We start from the raw sequence: 16528 nt of genomic DNA on the forward strand, positions 1-16528 counted from the left end.
AAGTGGTCTCACTTTGTTGCGGTCTTGCTCAATCCTGGTGGCCGGTTTTACAATGGAGAAAGAGGGGACGTATAATAGTCAGCTGCTGAGGACAAACTTCTGCGAAGTTACTGAGGCAGTAATCCTTCCAAGGAGATGGGGGAAAGAGGGTGGCATGAACGACCGGCGGAAAAACAGGGGAACCCGAGAGGCTACGACGTATGTGCCAGAGGAAGGCGAGATGTGAGCAGAGCGCAAGTGAAGCCGCAGTGTACATAGTACCGTACGGAGAACTCGTACGGTGGTTGGAAGAGTAAGTAGGAAAACCGGGGCTCGGCCGACAGGCTGGGGAGCAAAAGAGGGAAAGGACCACCGAGAATGGCCGCCTCCAGGCTTTCTGTCAGTGCTTGAAGGCCCCACCGACTTGTTTCCCAGGGGTTCGTTTTCTCCGGTTGTCTATCTGATCCTCTTGCAATATCTTCTTGTGTGCCGCTGAAACCGAATCAACACTGGTGCCGGCTTAGCTGAAGAGGCGATCACCATTCTCGAGCAGGTTAATCCCGCGTATACATAGTTTGGCTTTCTCGCCACCGGCTACACGAAAGATGCAGAAATAAGGAGACTCCGGAAGCAGTGGCTGCCAGGGGAGGTGTCTTTCTCGTAAGATATGATAGACGGAGCACAGAGTACAAGAAAAAAACCTGGTGTGGGACCCCTTGTTTTGTTTCTTCCCTTTTCTGTCCTAGATCTCCTCTTTGGGCTCTAGTCTCAACGGCACTGGAGATTGGAGAGTGACCTCTTGTAAGATCCAAATACTCGTATTTAACCATCCACTGCGCGGGAAACTCACAGATCCATCCAAAGCGGGAACTGCGCAGTGCTCACGGTTGACGGCTGCTACAGGACAAAAATGAAATAATTTGGGCAAAAAGAAAAGAGGCCGTGGCATCGAGCAATCTACGTGTACGAGTAGAAAGCCGTCCTCGTAAAGTTGTCGTTGTTAAAAGGGGCCAGCAAGCTAGCCAAAACCGGGTTGAAGCACAGTATTTTATATAGTGCGTGGACCGTGTCGTATCGTTGTTGGTACGATTCAATAGTCTTGGCCTGCGCCATGACCACCCAACCAACTCCACTGCTCAGAGGGGAACGAGCGTCGGAGCATTTGTTTCTCCAGAACTTGCATGCTACTCCGTATTACTTGGTACGGATAGGTGCCTTGCAGCGCCCGTAGCAGAATACTGCATTCTGGACAGTACGTCGTATGCGGGGTTTCTACGGATGCACTTGGCTTGACAGATGGCACTGGTTCCACGAGGCAGTATCACGAGTCGCGTCTTCGGGACGTTTTCGATTCGACAAGTCTTCTAGCAACTTGGTGAAATGGTAGCTTTCATATACGTGGAGCTTGCTTGCCGCTGTCACTGTTCCGGTCTCCTCAGTCGCCTAGTTCAGGTGTTTGCCATAGAATTCAACCAGGAGCTTGTAGCCACGCGAATATTCGGCCTTGTTGCGCTCGATAGACAGATCGGCCCGGGCGGCCATCCAGCCGTGGATCTGGTCAGCAAAGGTCTCGACGTGGTGCGGTCCGGTCAGCTTGCTCTCGAAGTCGGCCACGTCCTTGGCGTTCTCGTCTTTGGAAGCCAGCATGATCAGCGGCACCTTGATCTTGGTCGCATCCGAGGGGTCGACCATGGCCGGATGCACCTCAGCGCCGACGGCGAACGGGTTCTCATCGCTGGACGTGACGAGGGAGACAACCTTGCCACCCCAACAGAAGCCGACCACGCCGTACGACTTGATGGTCGGGTACTTCTCCTTCAGCACCTTGACAAAGGCCAGTAGAGGCTCGACGTTCTTGGGCGGGGCGTTCTTCGTCAGGAAAGCGCCGAGCGCCTCTTTCTTTTCCTTTGTGTCGGGGGGGAAGCTGGCGATAGAGGTCAGCAGACTGGTCAAATAATCACAACGTCCGTAGGATGCACCCACATGGAGAGAGAGCACGGCTCGCCGTCGAACCAGTCCGGAATGAACACCTTGTAGTTGTTGTGGTGATCGCTGCTGGAAATGATATCGGCACCCTGGATGGACTGGTTCTTGAAGCCGAAGATGTCAAAGATGTAGACGATGGCCTTGGTGGCATCATCGGGGCCAACGGTATCTGTACCGTGTTAGTGCGGAGATCCAAGCGGATGTCGGTTCGTGGCGCCGTTGAGACTCACAGGTCTTCTTGCCGCCGATGGTTTCGTATGTTCCTTGGGCCTTGTATCCATCCGTCACTGTAGGCGTTGGCCAGTCAGTCAGCAGCATGGCAGTTTTGGAGAATGCGCATTGGCATCGTACCAATGGGGGGGATGTTGCAGCAAGCCTGGAAGGCGACCAGACAGTTAGCTAAGCGGACGAGGTAACTTGGGGCAGGCATCCAGTTCCAGACTTACCGCGCTGTGGCCGTGGATCGAGGGAATGGACGACATGGTGATAGAGGTATAGAAAGAACGATGTTGTCGTGGGGGATGAGAGCTAACGGTGTTCCGAGAATTTGCGGCAAGACGATAGGAAGTCGACGGGCGGGCGGGAGATGCTGATGAAACAGCTAGTCTTGGAATTGACTTGCGATACAGATCAATAAAGGTATCTGCAGATGGGCGAATCGACGGTGGCATATAAAAGCAGAATGTACAGCGTTGAACGGGTTGAAAATCAGTTGAGAGATGGAGCTGTCCGGCTGTCTGCGGCGATGACAACCAAATAGGAAGGAGGGGAACCCTGCCAGCCGCAGCTGTTTTGGTGGGGTCTATTTGGGGTGGAGGGACTAAAACCTACAGAGGAGCCCAGCGACCGGCTGGGATGGGTTTGAGATGATACGAAGTATAGCCCGGCTTGCTGCAGAAGGATCACGTCCGAAAGGCAGTACCCGAAAGCTGATTGTCTTGGCACGACAGAGCCTTGTGCCTTGCCATCCTGCGACATGGGGTTTCGGTATCGCGCATTGCGCACAAAAGAATGTGATAGCTCAGCCTTTCCGAAGCAACATCACAGATCTGAAAGTGCTTGCAGGTATCCTAGTGTACCCCACCAGCGACCTTTGATCATGTCGTCTAGGCCTGGCAGAGCGAGATTGCGCTCTAGCCAGCAGCAAACTTTAAATACCTAAACTCGCAAAATCGACCATTCTCGACGCTAGAAACGCTGGCAGAGGGGCCGGACAGTTGACAAATATAGTTAAGAGACTCCGTAGTACGCCTGCGGCCCAGCCATCGTTAGCTCCTAAGCGGGCCAGCTGCTGCAACGACCGGGGCGTCCAATAGGACGACTATCTGCTATTGTGTCTCGCATCTACTCTGTACTACAGCCTTTACCTGCAGGCATTGGCGCCCTCTTGTCACCGCCGCTTGCCAAGTCCATAATGAGACAGCTTACTTTATCAGCAAGAGTAGTCATTTTTATCTCGTGTCCCTGCTTTGAAAGCTGCTATCGTCATCAATTGCGTGCAGAGGCAAAATTTAAACGGAAGGGAGGAAGCTCGTCCGAAAGCCTGCTCTCTGTCCTCTTTGTTATATATCATTGCTTGGGTTCTTTTTCTACCTCATATTTATCCAACTCATCCCTCTGCCATATCCCTAGTATCTTACATCGGTTTGCACCCTTATCAGACAGATTGACTGCAACCGTTCCGATACAGATCCCGCACTCTACGTCGCCCTACGAATGCTCAACCTTCTTCCGTTTCGCTCCTTTTCCTCTTTGTTTCCCGGCCCTAACAGCAGTCGTGCCGGCTCGGGTGGCTGGTCGCGCACGTTGTTTGATGACTGTCGGATTCGGCTCAATACATGAATACGGTACGGGCCAAGCCAAGCCAGGAGGACAACGGCCTGTTTATTTCGGCAAAAAAACGAGAGCCTACCACTAGATCCCCCAAATCTTCGCTGCCTCTGTCGCCAGGCCTCTTTCAGCTTATCCAATCGCTTCCATATTTACATAGGACGTCATTTCTATCCAGATGAGGCGTTCATCCCAGTAAAGCAATCTAAGATGCTTTGCGCTCCTCTACCATCTTCTCTCTCCGTTCGCCGCCCCTAGAACACCTCAACCTTCGTTCGGCTCATAGAATGTCACTTCTCGCACCACTACGGCCACGTGGCTGGCGACGTCCCGGCTATGGCTCTCCTCTTCTCTATATCGGCCTCCTCCTCGCACTATTCCTGGCTGTCTCTCCAACCACCGCTGCCGCCATGGGACCGGCGCATGAAACCGTGTTCATCTCGGGGGTTGACTCCAAAGGCGTCACTCGACAACTAGCTGTCGATCGTACACCTTCGCTCTATACTAGCAGCTTCGGCGACTGCCTCGGCGGTCAGAGCTTGTTCAACATTACCAAGTTTGATGCTGCGTATTATGCCGACAACATGACGGTGCTCTTTCATCTGGATGGAACCAGCAGCGTCCGCAACGAATCTCTGATGTGTGAGTCTCCAATCTTCTCCGTCAAGTGCATAAGACAAGGTTGCTGACCCTCGTCGCAGTGGTTATCACGTTGATGGCCTGTAAGTTTTCCTTTACGCCCATTTCAAACTCTTCCCATTCTTACGTATCTAGATGGCGCAACCCATTACATGCAGACTTTTGATCCGTGCTTTGTGAATATGGCTCAGTACGTAACCGTCTGCATTTTACAACAGGTGTTTTGCTGACTACCACAGTCTCTGTCCCTTGACAGCGGGCGTCCCCATCATGGGCTATGCGGTGTTCCCTCTCACGGAAGAACAGACTGCTTCGATCCCGGAGATTGCCATGGGCATTCCCGACTTTGACAGTTATGTCAGTCTTCAGATCTTTGCAAACTCGACCCAGTCTCTGATCGGTTGTTTCCAAGCTGCCATGACGAACGGCAATACCGTGAGCCTTCCGACCATCATTGCGCCCATCGTCGGGGTTATTGTCGCGGTGGCCATTGTTTCCTCTTTTATGACCGCGGCCTACGACGTTTCCGTGCCCTTGATGCGCGCCCACTACGCCCATTCGCTGTCTGTCCTCCTTCTAGTTGAAACGCTACAGTCTATCTTCTTGACCGGTGCGCTTTCGCTGCATTGGCCGAGCATCCTGGTGGCCTGGTGGAGCAACTTTGCCTGGACAGTCGGCCTGGTCAACGTGACACCTCTCATCGACAAGATCAGTGCTTTTGCAGGTGTCACAGGCAATTCTAGCCAGGTTGGCGGGGCTGGGTCGACTTTTATCAACAACGGTGGCGGGAGGCTCGCTGGAAAGGTCTACAAGCGCGACATCATTCCAGCCCTCACTTACAACACGACCTCGGCCCTCTCACGCCGGAAATACTTCAACGCCAGCGACCCTTACGATTACGCCTGGGGAGGTGATCCCGTCCGTCCTGGTGTTCCACTACCAGGCATGTGGCAGAGCTTCGCTGGCACGCTGTCTCAGTTGGGAATACCGGGAGCATCGGCCTTCACGCTCAGTCTCTTCTGGCTGGTGATGGCCTCGCTGGCGTTCCCAGCCCTGCTCTTGGGTGTGAAGAGTCTGCTGGAGGTCCTGGCGAAGCTGCACTGCATTCGACAAGATTCGATGGCGTACTTTCGCACCCATTACACTCGTTATGCCGTGCAGATCGGACTGCGAACACTGCTGCTGACCTTCTTTCCCATCATGGTGATGGCTGTGTTTCAGTTCACCCTCAGCAGCTCGCCAAAGCCGACAGCACTGGCGGCGGTGGTGTTTGTAGTGTACATTGTGGCAGTATCGTACCTGGTTCTCCGCATTGTCCTGGACCGACTTCGAAGCGACCAGATGAAAGCAGCAGATAACTACGATGGTCCCACCATGGGTGCTGGGCTCTTTGCCAGGTTCACGACTACAAAAACTAAGGGCAACGAAGTCGTTAACCCCCAACAGCAGCAGGAGCAGAGCGGCCCATTCACCACGGGCAAAGCAAACACGGAAGACCCGATACGTGTGGGTGTGCACCAGGACGAAAACTTTGTCAAGCAGTACGGCTGGTTGGTGGCACGGTTCCGCACAAGCTGCTGGTGGTTCCCGGCCGTATATCTGTTCCTGCAGCTGATCCGTGCCTGCATACTAGGCGGAGGCGGCGCGGACAACAACGCAACAAACATTGACAACGTCAACGTCGGCTCGAGCGGGCCACCGACAGCCCAGGTGGTGGCACTGTGCTTACTGGATATCTTGATGCTGGCGCTCTATGCATATTGGCGTCCATTCGAGGGCCACCGCAACATGGCACTTGGCGTGTGGCTGCTGTGCTCGGCACGAGCCCTGGTGACAGTACTGTGCTTTCTTCTGCTGCCGCAGGTGAAGATCAGCCGGATCGGCGCGACGGCGGTCGGCTTCGTGATCCTAGTGGTCCAGGTGCTGCAGCTTCTGGCTGTTCTGGCGCTGGTGGTCACAGGCGTCATCACGTCCTGGCTGTCGCTCAGCCGCAACGGGGACGACTTCGACTCGGAGGTGTTTGCAGGTGTGCGCCAGCGGTACCTCGAGACCCTGCTGGCCAGTGCAACAGGAGCGCCGCGTCCGCCGCGACCGGAGACAGGACAGCGACATCGCAATGCCGAGCGCAAGGCCCGTCGAGAGGCCGATCACCGCGCGGCATCCATGCCGCCGTCCTTTAGCGTCATCGAGGTGCGGCGAGCACCCAAGATCGAGGACCTGGACTTTGGCAGACCCGAAGACGGCGCAGAAGGTGACCCCAAGAAGGGCAAGAAACGTGGCCAAGATGTTCATCACGCTCCTATGATGACCATGGCCGATGGACAGGCCGATGGCGACGAGCAAGGGGACACGCTGGGCGACCTGGGCGATATGGCGATACAGAAGGCCAAGCGGCGACGAGCGAACAGCGGCGGTCTTGGCGGCTTTGGCAGCAGTGGTGGCAACAATTCCGGCGCTGCTGGGCCGCAGATCTTTGACCCGTCTCGGGTGATTGCGAGGCACAACCGCAGCCGGACGAATAGCATGAATTCGCTGCACTCTGTGCACTCGACGTCCAGCAGCCTGCACCGGGCCACCCCGGGTGTCCTGGCTGGCAGCAGCAGCAACAGTAGCGGCGCTGCAGATACGTCAGGCCCGTCCAGAAGGCCGGTATCTGCAGCATTGTTGTTTTCGGATGCGGATGTGCCGTCAAGCGGGCGCATGATGCCGACCACTGCTGGTCCCATCGCCGATCGTATGACGCCCACAAGAGAGACTCTCCGGCGACATGCCTCCGAGCGACGGGCGCTGCCTCCACCGGCACCATTTCCCCCAGCACCTCTGGACTGAGGCCGGCGATGATGTTGTTTTGCAGGCAGAAGTTCTTTTGATGTCACGTGCATCTAGAGACGAATTTCCGCTCTTTCCTTTTTGGTTGCTACGGCTGTAAGCATGTACCGGTCTGGTGTTTTTAAGATTGTGTTTGGATTATTCTTCGTTTATGATGAATCGGCATGATGGAAACGACAGCATAAAATTATGAGTATTACATAGTCCAGAATTAGATGGGGTCTGAACCGATGATTTAGGATCCCCCGCATTGCTGCCCGTCTCGGCTTTTGAGGGGGAACAACGTTGTGCCCCTGCGATCTGCACCTTCCTGACCTCTTGTTCGTGTTTATATGTGTTGAAGTGGATTCTGGCCGGCAAGCTGAATGTTTGTCAGCTCTTAGTCGTGCTTGCCTTTGTAGCAAGATATATTAACAGGCTTGTAACTGTTGAGCCGTATATCGTATGCTCTGATACAAAGTCTTCAACCTTCAACAACTCATTCTTCTCTCGTCGTTGGCAGCCGTTCAGCCATGTCAGGAACGCATCAATCCGCAGCTGCCAGTGGCACCCCTTCTCTGCTCGATCTCACCATCGACAACATCACTCCAAACACAATCCGCATCAATGACCAGACGCCCGATGCCCGCCTTCGCTACCTCATGGACCGTCTTGTCAGCCACCTGCATGACTTTTCTCGTGAGACCCGCCTGAGCACGGACGAATGGATGGCGGCCATCTCCTTTCTCGTCGCTACCGGCCAGATCTGCAGCGACGTGCGCAACGTATGTCTTCTCACCCCCCGATGCGTCTATTGCTCACCCGAAACAGGAATTTATTCTTCTCTCCGATATTCTCGGCCTCTCTCTCCTCGTTGATAGCATCAACCACCCCAAGCCGGCTGGCTGCACAGAGGGATCTGTCCTCGGACCGTTTCACACGCATGATGCTCCCACGCTGGCGAATGGCGCCTCTATGACATCCGATCCCGAGGGCGAGCCTCTGCTGGCACTCTGCCGCATCGTCGACCCTCACGGCAGCCCCGTGCCCGGCGTCAAGGTCGACATCTGGGAGACGGACAGCACCGGCCACTACGACGTCCAGCATGCCGACCGTAACGAGCCGTCGGAGCGCTGCGTCATGGTCACCGGCCCCGACGGTCGCTTCTCGTTCAAGGGAATCAAACCTGTGCCCTACCCGATTCCCCATGATGGACCGGTCGGCAAGCTGCTCCAGCGCCTCGGCCGACACTGCTGGCGGCCGGCCCATGTCCACTTCATGTTTGAGAAGAAGGGCTGGGATCATCTGATCACGTAGGCATCTCCATTTCTGTTCTCCGTAAAATTGGGACCAGAACCACCTTCTAATCTGCCAGCGCACTTTATCTTCGCGGCGACCCGTACGAGACGTCGGATGCCGTCTTCGGCGTCAAGAAGAGCCTGATTATCGATCTTGACCGGGTCGATGCAGCCACGGCCGCCGAACACGGAGTCGCTGAAGGCTCCTGGCTGCTGAAACAAGAGTTTGTGCTCGTCACAGAGGATGAGACGGAGAACCTGCGCGACCAAAACGCTGTCGAGTCGCTCAAGAAGCTCGGCCTACACATGAAGCTGGTGGACCACTTGCCTGTGCCTGACTTGGATTGAGCGTGTTTATTTTCATTCGTGGTTCCGCACTGGACTGTGCTGTATGCAAACGCCCCTAGCCCAAACAATTTTCCCCATGCCACCACTTGCAATGCCTGCAGACTCTTTCCGGACATGTCTAATGAGACGCCTGCTTCCCCTCTACAGATAGCTTGGCTACGTTGTCGGCAAAACCGTATGCACCGCCATACTTGTTGATGACCTCCCAGGCCTGGTCTACAGTAAAGGGACGGCTGTCTCTGTCGGATACGCGGCGCCGTCGACGCCCTAGCAGCCCGACGTTGCGTGTGCTGGGGATGCGCAACATCTCGCGCTCCACCTCCCACGAGCAGTCCTCCGCGACGTCCATGACCCAGGACACAAACGATGCGTAGGTGGACGAGGAAGACGCATCCAAAGACACGGCTGACAGGAACGCCTGCTTCTCTGCCGAGGGTGGTGGTGCCCGGAACTTTCCGCCAGTAAAGTTGTGGCTACAGCAGGGAATGGCCAGAAAGGGGCAGTCCGACAGCGCGGCCAGAACAGGGGCCCAGGCCGTCAGCTCGTCGGCGTGGTTGGCGATGATGAATGTGCCGCGCGGAAACGTGCCGTTGTGTGTGGCCAAGACATCGTCGACGGGCGCGTCTTTGTCGTGCTTGATAAGAAAGGTGGGCAGAAGGAGAGCTTGCTGTAGCGGGAGCTCTGCATCTGTCGTTATCTTACCGTCGTTTCCATACTGTTTCCACGAGCGGCGCTGGCGGGCATCAAACCCCCAGCCGTGGTATCCCTCCTCGTTCAGAAGATGCACCAGCAGTCCGTTGCCGCAACCAATGTCGACAAAGCCAGGGAATTTGGCCGGAACCGTCGCCGTTGCGGCTGTCGTCGTGTCGTCGGTGCTGTCGTCGCCGTACATGTCGGCCCACAGCTCCATCAGGAACGCGGAAATGGCCAGATCCTCGAACACGTGCTTAGCTGGATCGGTAGTCTCCTGCCAAGAGTCGACCAGTCGGCGCGCATGTTTCTCCTTGAGGTAGGTGTAGCGGTCCTGCACACGAGCCTGCGTCACCAAACGATCATGATGCACGCGCTTGACGTAGCCACTGGCCTTGCCATGGCCATGCTTGTGAACGGTGTTGAGGAGGTTCAGGGCCACACGGGCCAGAATCGCATGGCTGCCCTTCTTTTCCAGACCCGGCTGGATCGCAGCGGGTGGGAAAAATGAAAAATGCATTGACAGGGTCCCAGTGCTGGCCATCGACTGCCATTGGTGCAGAAATGCAACGCCCTGGACCATGGGATGGTAGAACGGCATCTCGGCGGCACAGTCCACATGGGGCAGGTAGATGACCAAGGATGATCGGACTGGCTCGTCGCCGCTGCCAATGTGTGACGTGCTATCCGTGTCGTCGACATCGTGTGCCTCAGCACTCTCATAGAAGAGGCATGTCTGCAGCATGGGTTTGTCACGGAGCGTGTTGCGCGGGATCATTCGCCGTACAATGACCCTCTCGCGAGCCAGTTTGAAGCCGGCAAAAACAGGCAGTGGTGCTGGCGAGACGGAGCCCATGTCTTTGCCGCTTTCATACACAATGTCGGCACGGAACAGCCATGAGGAGAGCTGGTTCGGATTGTAAATCAGATTGTCCATCACCGCGGAAAAGTCCTCTGGTCCAAACGCACACGGACGGCTGCACAGCGGTGCCCATGTCCAGACATGTCCTACTTCGGGGCTGGTCGACGTTTGGATGATGACCGGATCCGCATCTTCGGCAAACTCGTCAATCGGCTCGGCCATGAGAGTCACAGCTGTGCCCAAAGCACCGAATTGGGGGAGGAACGTCCATTCACATAATGAAGGCCGTGTGCGCGGTGACTACGGAGTACTTAGCATGCAAATGACCAATGAAAGACAGCTGCTGACAGCTGGTATGCAGGACGCACGAAGACCCATAAATAAAGTGCCCACTGATTAGCAGATAGTCCCCCGCCAACTTTTTTTTTTTTTGCACGGCAGAATTTTTGGAAAATTTCTGGTCGTGCCTTTTCCCTTTCGTCTACTCCGCTCTTTCTGCACCACGACAAACGTCGACGAGACAGGAGCGTACCAGACACGACAGACACAATGAAGACTTCGTGGAAAGATATCCCGCCAGTGCCGACAAACGCAGAGTTTGTCGACATTGTGCTGTCGTCAACACAGCGCCGGCTTCCAACGCAAATTCGTGCGGGCTTCCAGATTGCCCGTATTCGAGCTTTCTACACACGGAAGGTCAAGTTCACGGCCGAAGGCTTCTCGGAGAAGCTGACGTCGATCCTGACGGCCTTCCCCCGTCTCGCAGATCTGCACCCTTTCTGTACGGTCTTTGGCTCTGCTCTCCATCCCATCGTCCGCTTGTTCTCTCGCTAACAATGGTCCAGACAGCAGTCTCTTCAACGTCCTGTATGATGCCGACCACTACAAGATTGCACTCTCGCACCTCTCGGGTGCCAAGAACACGATCGAGACGATCGCCCGTGACTACGTGCGGTTGATCAAGTATGCGCAATCGCTGTACCAGGCCAAGTCGCTAAAGCGGGCCGGCCTCGGCCGCATGTCGACGGTGATGCGGCGGCTCAAGGACTCGCTGGCGTATCTGGAGGAGGTACGGCAGCACATTGGCCGTCTGCCGTCCATCGACCCGACGACCCGCACGCTGCTTGTGTTCGGCCTGCCCAACACGGGCAAGTCGAGCTTTGTGCGCAGCGTCAGCCGTACGGACACGCCGGTCGACTCGTACGCCTTCACGACCAAGAGCCTATTCTGTGGCCACTTCGACTTTGACTACCTGCGCTTCCAGGTGATTGACACGCCAGGCGTGGTGGACAAGCCGCTCGAGGATATGACCACGATCGAGATGCAGTCGATCTCGGCCCTGGCTCATCTGAACTGCGCCGTCCTCTTCTTCCTGGACCCATCCGAGCAGTGCGGCTACACGCTGGACGCGCAGTGCGCGCTCTTCAAGAGCCTGGCGCCCATATTCTCGCAGCGGTCTGTGTACCTGGTCAGCAACAAGTCTGATCTGATGAAGCTGCAGGACCTGGAGCCGGAAGCCCGCGCCAAGATCGAGGCGCTGGCCACGGCCTCTCACGTGGTCGACACGCTCGAGGCGTCGTGCCACACGGGTGACGGTCTGCACAATGTCAAGGACGTGGTCTGCCGCCGGCTGATTGCCGACCGCGTGGCCAAGAAGCTCGGAGCGGTGTCGGCCAGCGTCGACAAGGTGGGCACGCGCGGCGAGGCGTTGCTGCGGCGAATTCACGTGGCGCGACCGATGGTGGCCGGTGGTGGTGCTAACGAGGAGGCGCTGCCGCTGCGGGAGACATTTGTGCCAGAGGCAGCCAAGGAGCGGATGCGTCCGGAGCGGCTGGAGCGCGACCTGGAGGCCGAACAGGGCGGCCCTGGTGTGTACAACTTTGACCTGCAGCGGGACTACGTCGGGATCGACCCGGAGCACCAGCACGACAAGATGCCGGAGGTGTACAACGGGCAGAACGTGCTCGACTTTTACAGCCCCGACATTGAGCAGAAGATGGCCGAGCTGGAGGCTGAGGAGGAGAAGCTGATTGCCGAGGGCTACTACGACACCGAGTCGGATGACGACTCGGAGTTTGAGGACGCCGAGGACCTGCTGGCCAAGGCGGACAAGATCCGCGAGAAGCTGGCGCTGATCCGCAACGACGCGAAGCTGCGCAAGCGGTCGCTCAAGAACAACGCGCTCATCCCGCGCTCGATCCTGTCCAAGGCGGCCGGCCGGAAGAACCAGCTGCGCGGCCGTGGCGGCAACAACGCGGACGAAGACGAGATGCAGGACGACGAGATGATGGACGTCGACGACGGCGCCGTTGCCGTGCAGGCGGCCAAGATGCAGCGCGACGTCAAGACGGCCAAGCTCAAGCAGCTCGGCCAGAAGAACATGAACCGCCACGCACGGCAGGGCGAGGCCGACCGGCATATTGCACCGTCATTGACAAAGCATCTGGTATGTTTTATTTACTTTTTTTCCTGATTTTGTGTCCCTACTAACATCATCACAGCTGGCTGGCAAGCGTGGTATGGGCAAGACGAACCGGCGGTAAAGAGACGCATGTATGGCAGGCGTGTGCGTGGACGAGGCTACATTGGATGTTATCACTGGGGCTGTTCGGGCGGCCTTTCCCATGACGGCTTGCTCCTTTTTCCTTTTCTGCTCATTAGAACCAAAAAGATCACGTGGAACACAGCGGGATATGACGGCGTTTTTGAAAAGCAAGACGAAATAAAATGGTTATACGAGCTGTTCATGTCCGTAATCTATTGCAAGCTGGCACTACCAGGTAAGTGGAACACAGACAAGATACAAGACTGCCATACGTTCGCTGTGGCTAGCCTCCGTAGTAAAGCCATCCAAACGAGCCCTAGCATGGTCGATGCTAAGAGCTACCTACTGCCCTCAAACAGCTACGTGCTTGCCACTCATGGCCCAAGTCCTTACTTCTGCTTCAGGACGATCCTCGGCTCGGACCTCGTGAGTTTGTCGAGGCTCAAAGAGCATTTTCAGCTTGCTGCCCTCTTGCTCGTGTTCAAGCTCTTCCGAGCAAGCACGTGACCTCTGCCGTTCTGTAACAGCACTGTCCAATGGACTTGAATTATAAGTAGAGCTTTGCCTTGCAGATAGAGGAGCGCCTGGCTCAGCCGTCTCTCAGCCAGCGTCGTCCTACTGTGCGCTCTGCTGTGGCTGGGGCAGGGGTGCTGAGTCCCATCGCACCGGACGGCCGTGTTTGTTTCTGAGACGGCCGGCTGCGGCCTCTTGGATCTCCTGGGTCTCCTGGATCTCCTGGGCCTCCTCAGCCTCGCGGAACTGGACGGCCTCGACGTGCTCGGCCTCCTCCGGGTTGTTGGTAGCCCACAGGCCGGCGATGCAGAGCTCAAAGGGGCCAGGGACGCGGTCGGTGAGGCCGAGGCCGACGGAGCGCAGTCGCTGGCGCAGCAGCTCGGTCTGCGGCTCGACGACGAAGCCGTGGTTCGTGCGGACAAAGTCGCCCCAGGGCACGACGACAGTCTCCCACTGGCCCGGGCGGCGAGCAAACAGGCGGTGCTGGTGCAGGTCGGTCGGGGCGACTATGGAATCGGTCTGCACGTTGATCAGGTAGCTGCGGCCATCGGAGCGGACGCGCATGGCGAGGTAGGCGTACGAGTCAACGTTCCAGACGGAGCGGCCAAAGACGGTGGGCAGTCGGTCAGCCGTGCGCCAGGCGGCGTAGCCGGTACGCTTCACATCCGGTCGATCGTCGGGCAGGCGCGTGGAGATGGAGCCGTGGAAGCGGACGTAGCCCGCGGACGAGGAGGTGGAAGGCACCCAGTCGATCTGGGCTGTCGAAAAGCCGCCGATCTCGTCGTCCGTCATGATCTTGCAGTCGTCGAGCGAGGCGGCATCTCGGAAAGACTGCAGCTGGTAGGGGCCAGACGGACCTTTGATGCCCTCAAAGCGCACGACTGTGGATGCGCAGGCTGGTCAGCCCTGGCAGGAGCAGAGGCAGAGCCGGACAGGAGGCCAACGTACCAATTCCCGTAAGGCGTCGTAGTTCGTCGAAGCTCCGGCCCCAGAAACCCTTGGCCGGGCGACTCAAGGTGGCATGCATGGCAAGTGGTAGGAGAGCAAAGTGTACGCGAGTCGTTGAGGGAGCTGTGAGACAGCCAGCAGTTCTGAAGGCAGCAGGCGGAGGCTCACAATGGAATACAAGCCTGTATGTGAATTGTGTCTGCGTGATCGCTAACGGTTGTGGGAACGAGGAGATCAAAGCGTGCTGGAGAATAATATAGCAAAGCAGATTGGCTCACGTCCGAGCCGAAAATCAGAACTGCTCTCATCGATATAGCGGGGCAGATCGTCTTGCTAGCGGATAATTGCATATCCGGTTACTCCATTACGCGAGCTTCACCCCATATGCCTATAAGAGGCTGGGCTCATATTATCTGTTGGCTTTCTGCCTGTCTCATGCTCTGGCTAATACGCTAATTAATGCTTGGTCCTATTCATTACAAATTCGCAGACGCCTTTGTGTTTCTCTCCCACATTTCCAAGACCTGGTTGCGGGTGCTGTCTAGCCGCTCCTGGCTGGCCTTGAACAGACGCGGCACACCGGTAGCCTCAAAGGGAACGTCGTCCAGGACCATGGCGGCGACGGCTTTTGCCGACAGGAAGACCTGGGGCATGCCGTGGCCGGTGAAGCCGGCGATGATGAACTGGTTTGGGCGGCCAGGAATGGCGCCGATGTGTGGCATATTATCGGTGGAGTATCCCATGACTGGTTGTTAGAGTTGAAGAGAATGAGAGAGACGGCAGGAAAAACAAAAAAAGGAAAAAAAAAGACAAGAGACTTACTGCCTGTCCAGACTTTGGAGGTGTAGGCGCCGCTGTTTTCCCAGCCACAGAAGTGGCGCTGCATGTAGCCGTCAAAGTAGTGGGCGGCCTTGTCGATGATCTCGTCGTCCCGGACGTTGTCGTACCAGCTGGCGAGGTCGTTCATGAAGACCGAGCGGGCACCACCGACGACGATGCCGCCGTCCAGACGCGGGATGAGGTACTCGTAGGCGACAGAGTTGGCGCGCACCATGTACGAGTGAGCGAGCTGAGCCGGGCGCGTGAAGGGGCCCGAGGTAGCCGACACGGTAGAAGATAGAGGCGGGGGGGACTTTTGAGCGGACGGGGTGCCGGGCACGGCGATGTGGCTGCAGATGCCGCGCGAGGGGACGATGCGGCCGGCGAACTCGGGCAGGACAGACGAGGTGTAGCCGTTGGTGGCGTAGACGACGCGGCGAGCACGAATAGAGCCACGCGGCGTAGTGAGCAAGACGGGGCCGTCAGGGCCGTCGGGCGTGGCGACAGCGATGACGGGCGTATGTGTCTGCAGGTTGACGCCCTGGGCGACGGCCTTGCTGAGCAGCGCGTGGACCATCTTGTAGGGCCATACGTGGCCGGCCGAGTAGGTGACGAGGCCTTGGGAGCCCTTGACGCCGGAGAGGCGCTCGGCATCGGCCGCATCGGCGACGACGAAGAGGTCCCGCAGCGACGGCAGGCCATCAGGGCTGCTGTGGGCACGCAGCTGCTCGAGGGCCGTCCGCGTGCGGGTCCAGTGGTCGGCATCCAGAAAGACGTCACAGCAGCGGGTCAGGACAAAGTCGCAGTCGATCTGCTCGTCCTCGACCAGCTGCTTGATGGCCGGCACGTGGGCAGCCTCAAAGTTGGCACACTCGGCGGCGATGGCCAGGCCATGGGTCGGCACGATGGCAATGGGCCGATAGTAGGGGTCGGGCTTGAGCTGACCGCCGTTGCGGCCGGTGGCGCCTGAGCAGGCTTCGCGGGCCTCGAGCACGGCGATGGACGGTGGCGCCAGACCGCGGTCCCGGCACGTCTTGAGGATGTGGTGGACGGTGGAGGCGCCCGCATAACCGGCGCCAATGACGACGAGATCGACCTCGGCTGGCAGGTCGGGTGTGCTGCGATGGTTGTCGAGCGGCAGCGGATCAGTCCTCCAGAAGGACGTCGTCGAGCCGGGGACCGGCAGTGGAGAGGGAGCCATGGGGGGTTGGAAGAGGGATGAGAGGGATGAGATAAATGAGACGGTTAAAAGGGATGTAAAGA

At 57.3% G+C, this 16528-nt stretch overlaps 5 protein-coding genes across 5 annotated transcripts; 2 read left to right on the plus strand and 3 right to left on the minus strand.

Moving 5' to 3' along the window:
* Positions 1-1422: 1422 nt before the first annotated feature.
* CMQ_2758 (dienelactone hydrolase family protein) lies at positions 1423-2447 on the minus strand (the record flags this gene model as incomplete). Its single annotated transcript, XM_014316836.1, has 5 exons — positions 1423-1903; positions 1963-2134; positions 2196-2252; positions 2317-2341; positions 2412-2447. The coding sequence occupies 5 exons, from the start codon at positions 2445-2447 to the stop codon at positions 1423-1425; spliced, it is 771 nt and encodes a 256-aa protein (XP_014172311.1).
* A 1635-nt stretch (positions 2448-4082) lies between these two features.
* Positions 4083-8888, plus strand: CMQ_3044 (intradiol ring-cleavage dioxygenase; the record flags this gene model as incomplete). Its single annotated transcript, XM_014317122.1, has 6 exons — positions 4083-4437; positions 4497-4517; positions 4691-7168; positions 7801-8027; positions 8074-8555; positions 8618-8888. The coding sequence occupies 6 exons, from the start codon at positions 4083-4085 to the stop codon at positions 8886-8888; spliced, it is 3834 nt and encodes a 1277-aa protein (XP_014172597.1).
* Positions 8889-9006: 118 nt separating this feature from the next.
* Positions 9007-10662, minus strand: CMQ_3125 (duf1613 domain containing protein; the record flags this gene model as incomplete). Its single annotated transcript, XM_014317203.1, has 1 exon — positions 9007-10662. The coding sequence occupies one exon, from the start codon at positions 10660-10662 to the stop codon at positions 9007-9009; it is 1656 nt and encodes a 551-aa protein (XP_014172678.1).
* A 327-nt stretch (positions 10663-10989) lies between these two features.
* CMQ_2520 (nucleolar GTP-binding protein) lies at positions 10990-12983 on the plus strand (the record flags this gene model as incomplete). Its single annotated transcript, XM_014316598.1, has 3 exons — positions 10990-11221; positions 11286-12886; positions 12942-12983. 3 exons carry the CDS (start codon positions 10990-10992, stop codon positions 12981-12983), a joined length of 1875 nt encoding a protein of 624 aa, XP_014172073.1.
* A 617-nt stretch (positions 12984-13600) lies between these two features.
* Positions 13601-16466, minus strand: CMQ_3222 (FAD dependent oxidoreductase superfamily; the record flags this gene model as incomplete). The annotated part of the gene is made up of 4 exons (XM_014317300.1): positions 13601-14379; positions 14447-14589; positions 14960-15191; positions 15317-16466. The coding sequence occupies 4 exons, from the start codon at positions 16464-16466 to the stop codon at positions 13601-13603; spliced, it is 2304 nt and encodes a 767-aa protein (XP_014172775.1).
* Positions 16467-16528: the final 62 nt, after the last annotated feature.

The sequence above is a fragment of the Grosmannia clavigera genome (genome assembly GCF_000143105.1).
Source record: "Grosmannia clavigera kw1407 unplaced genomic scaffold GCSC_144, whole genome shotgun sequence".
Classification (NCBI taxonomy): Eukaryota; Fungi; Ascomycota; class Sordariomycetes; order Ophiostomatales; family Ophiostomataceae; genus Leptographium; species Leptographium clavigerum.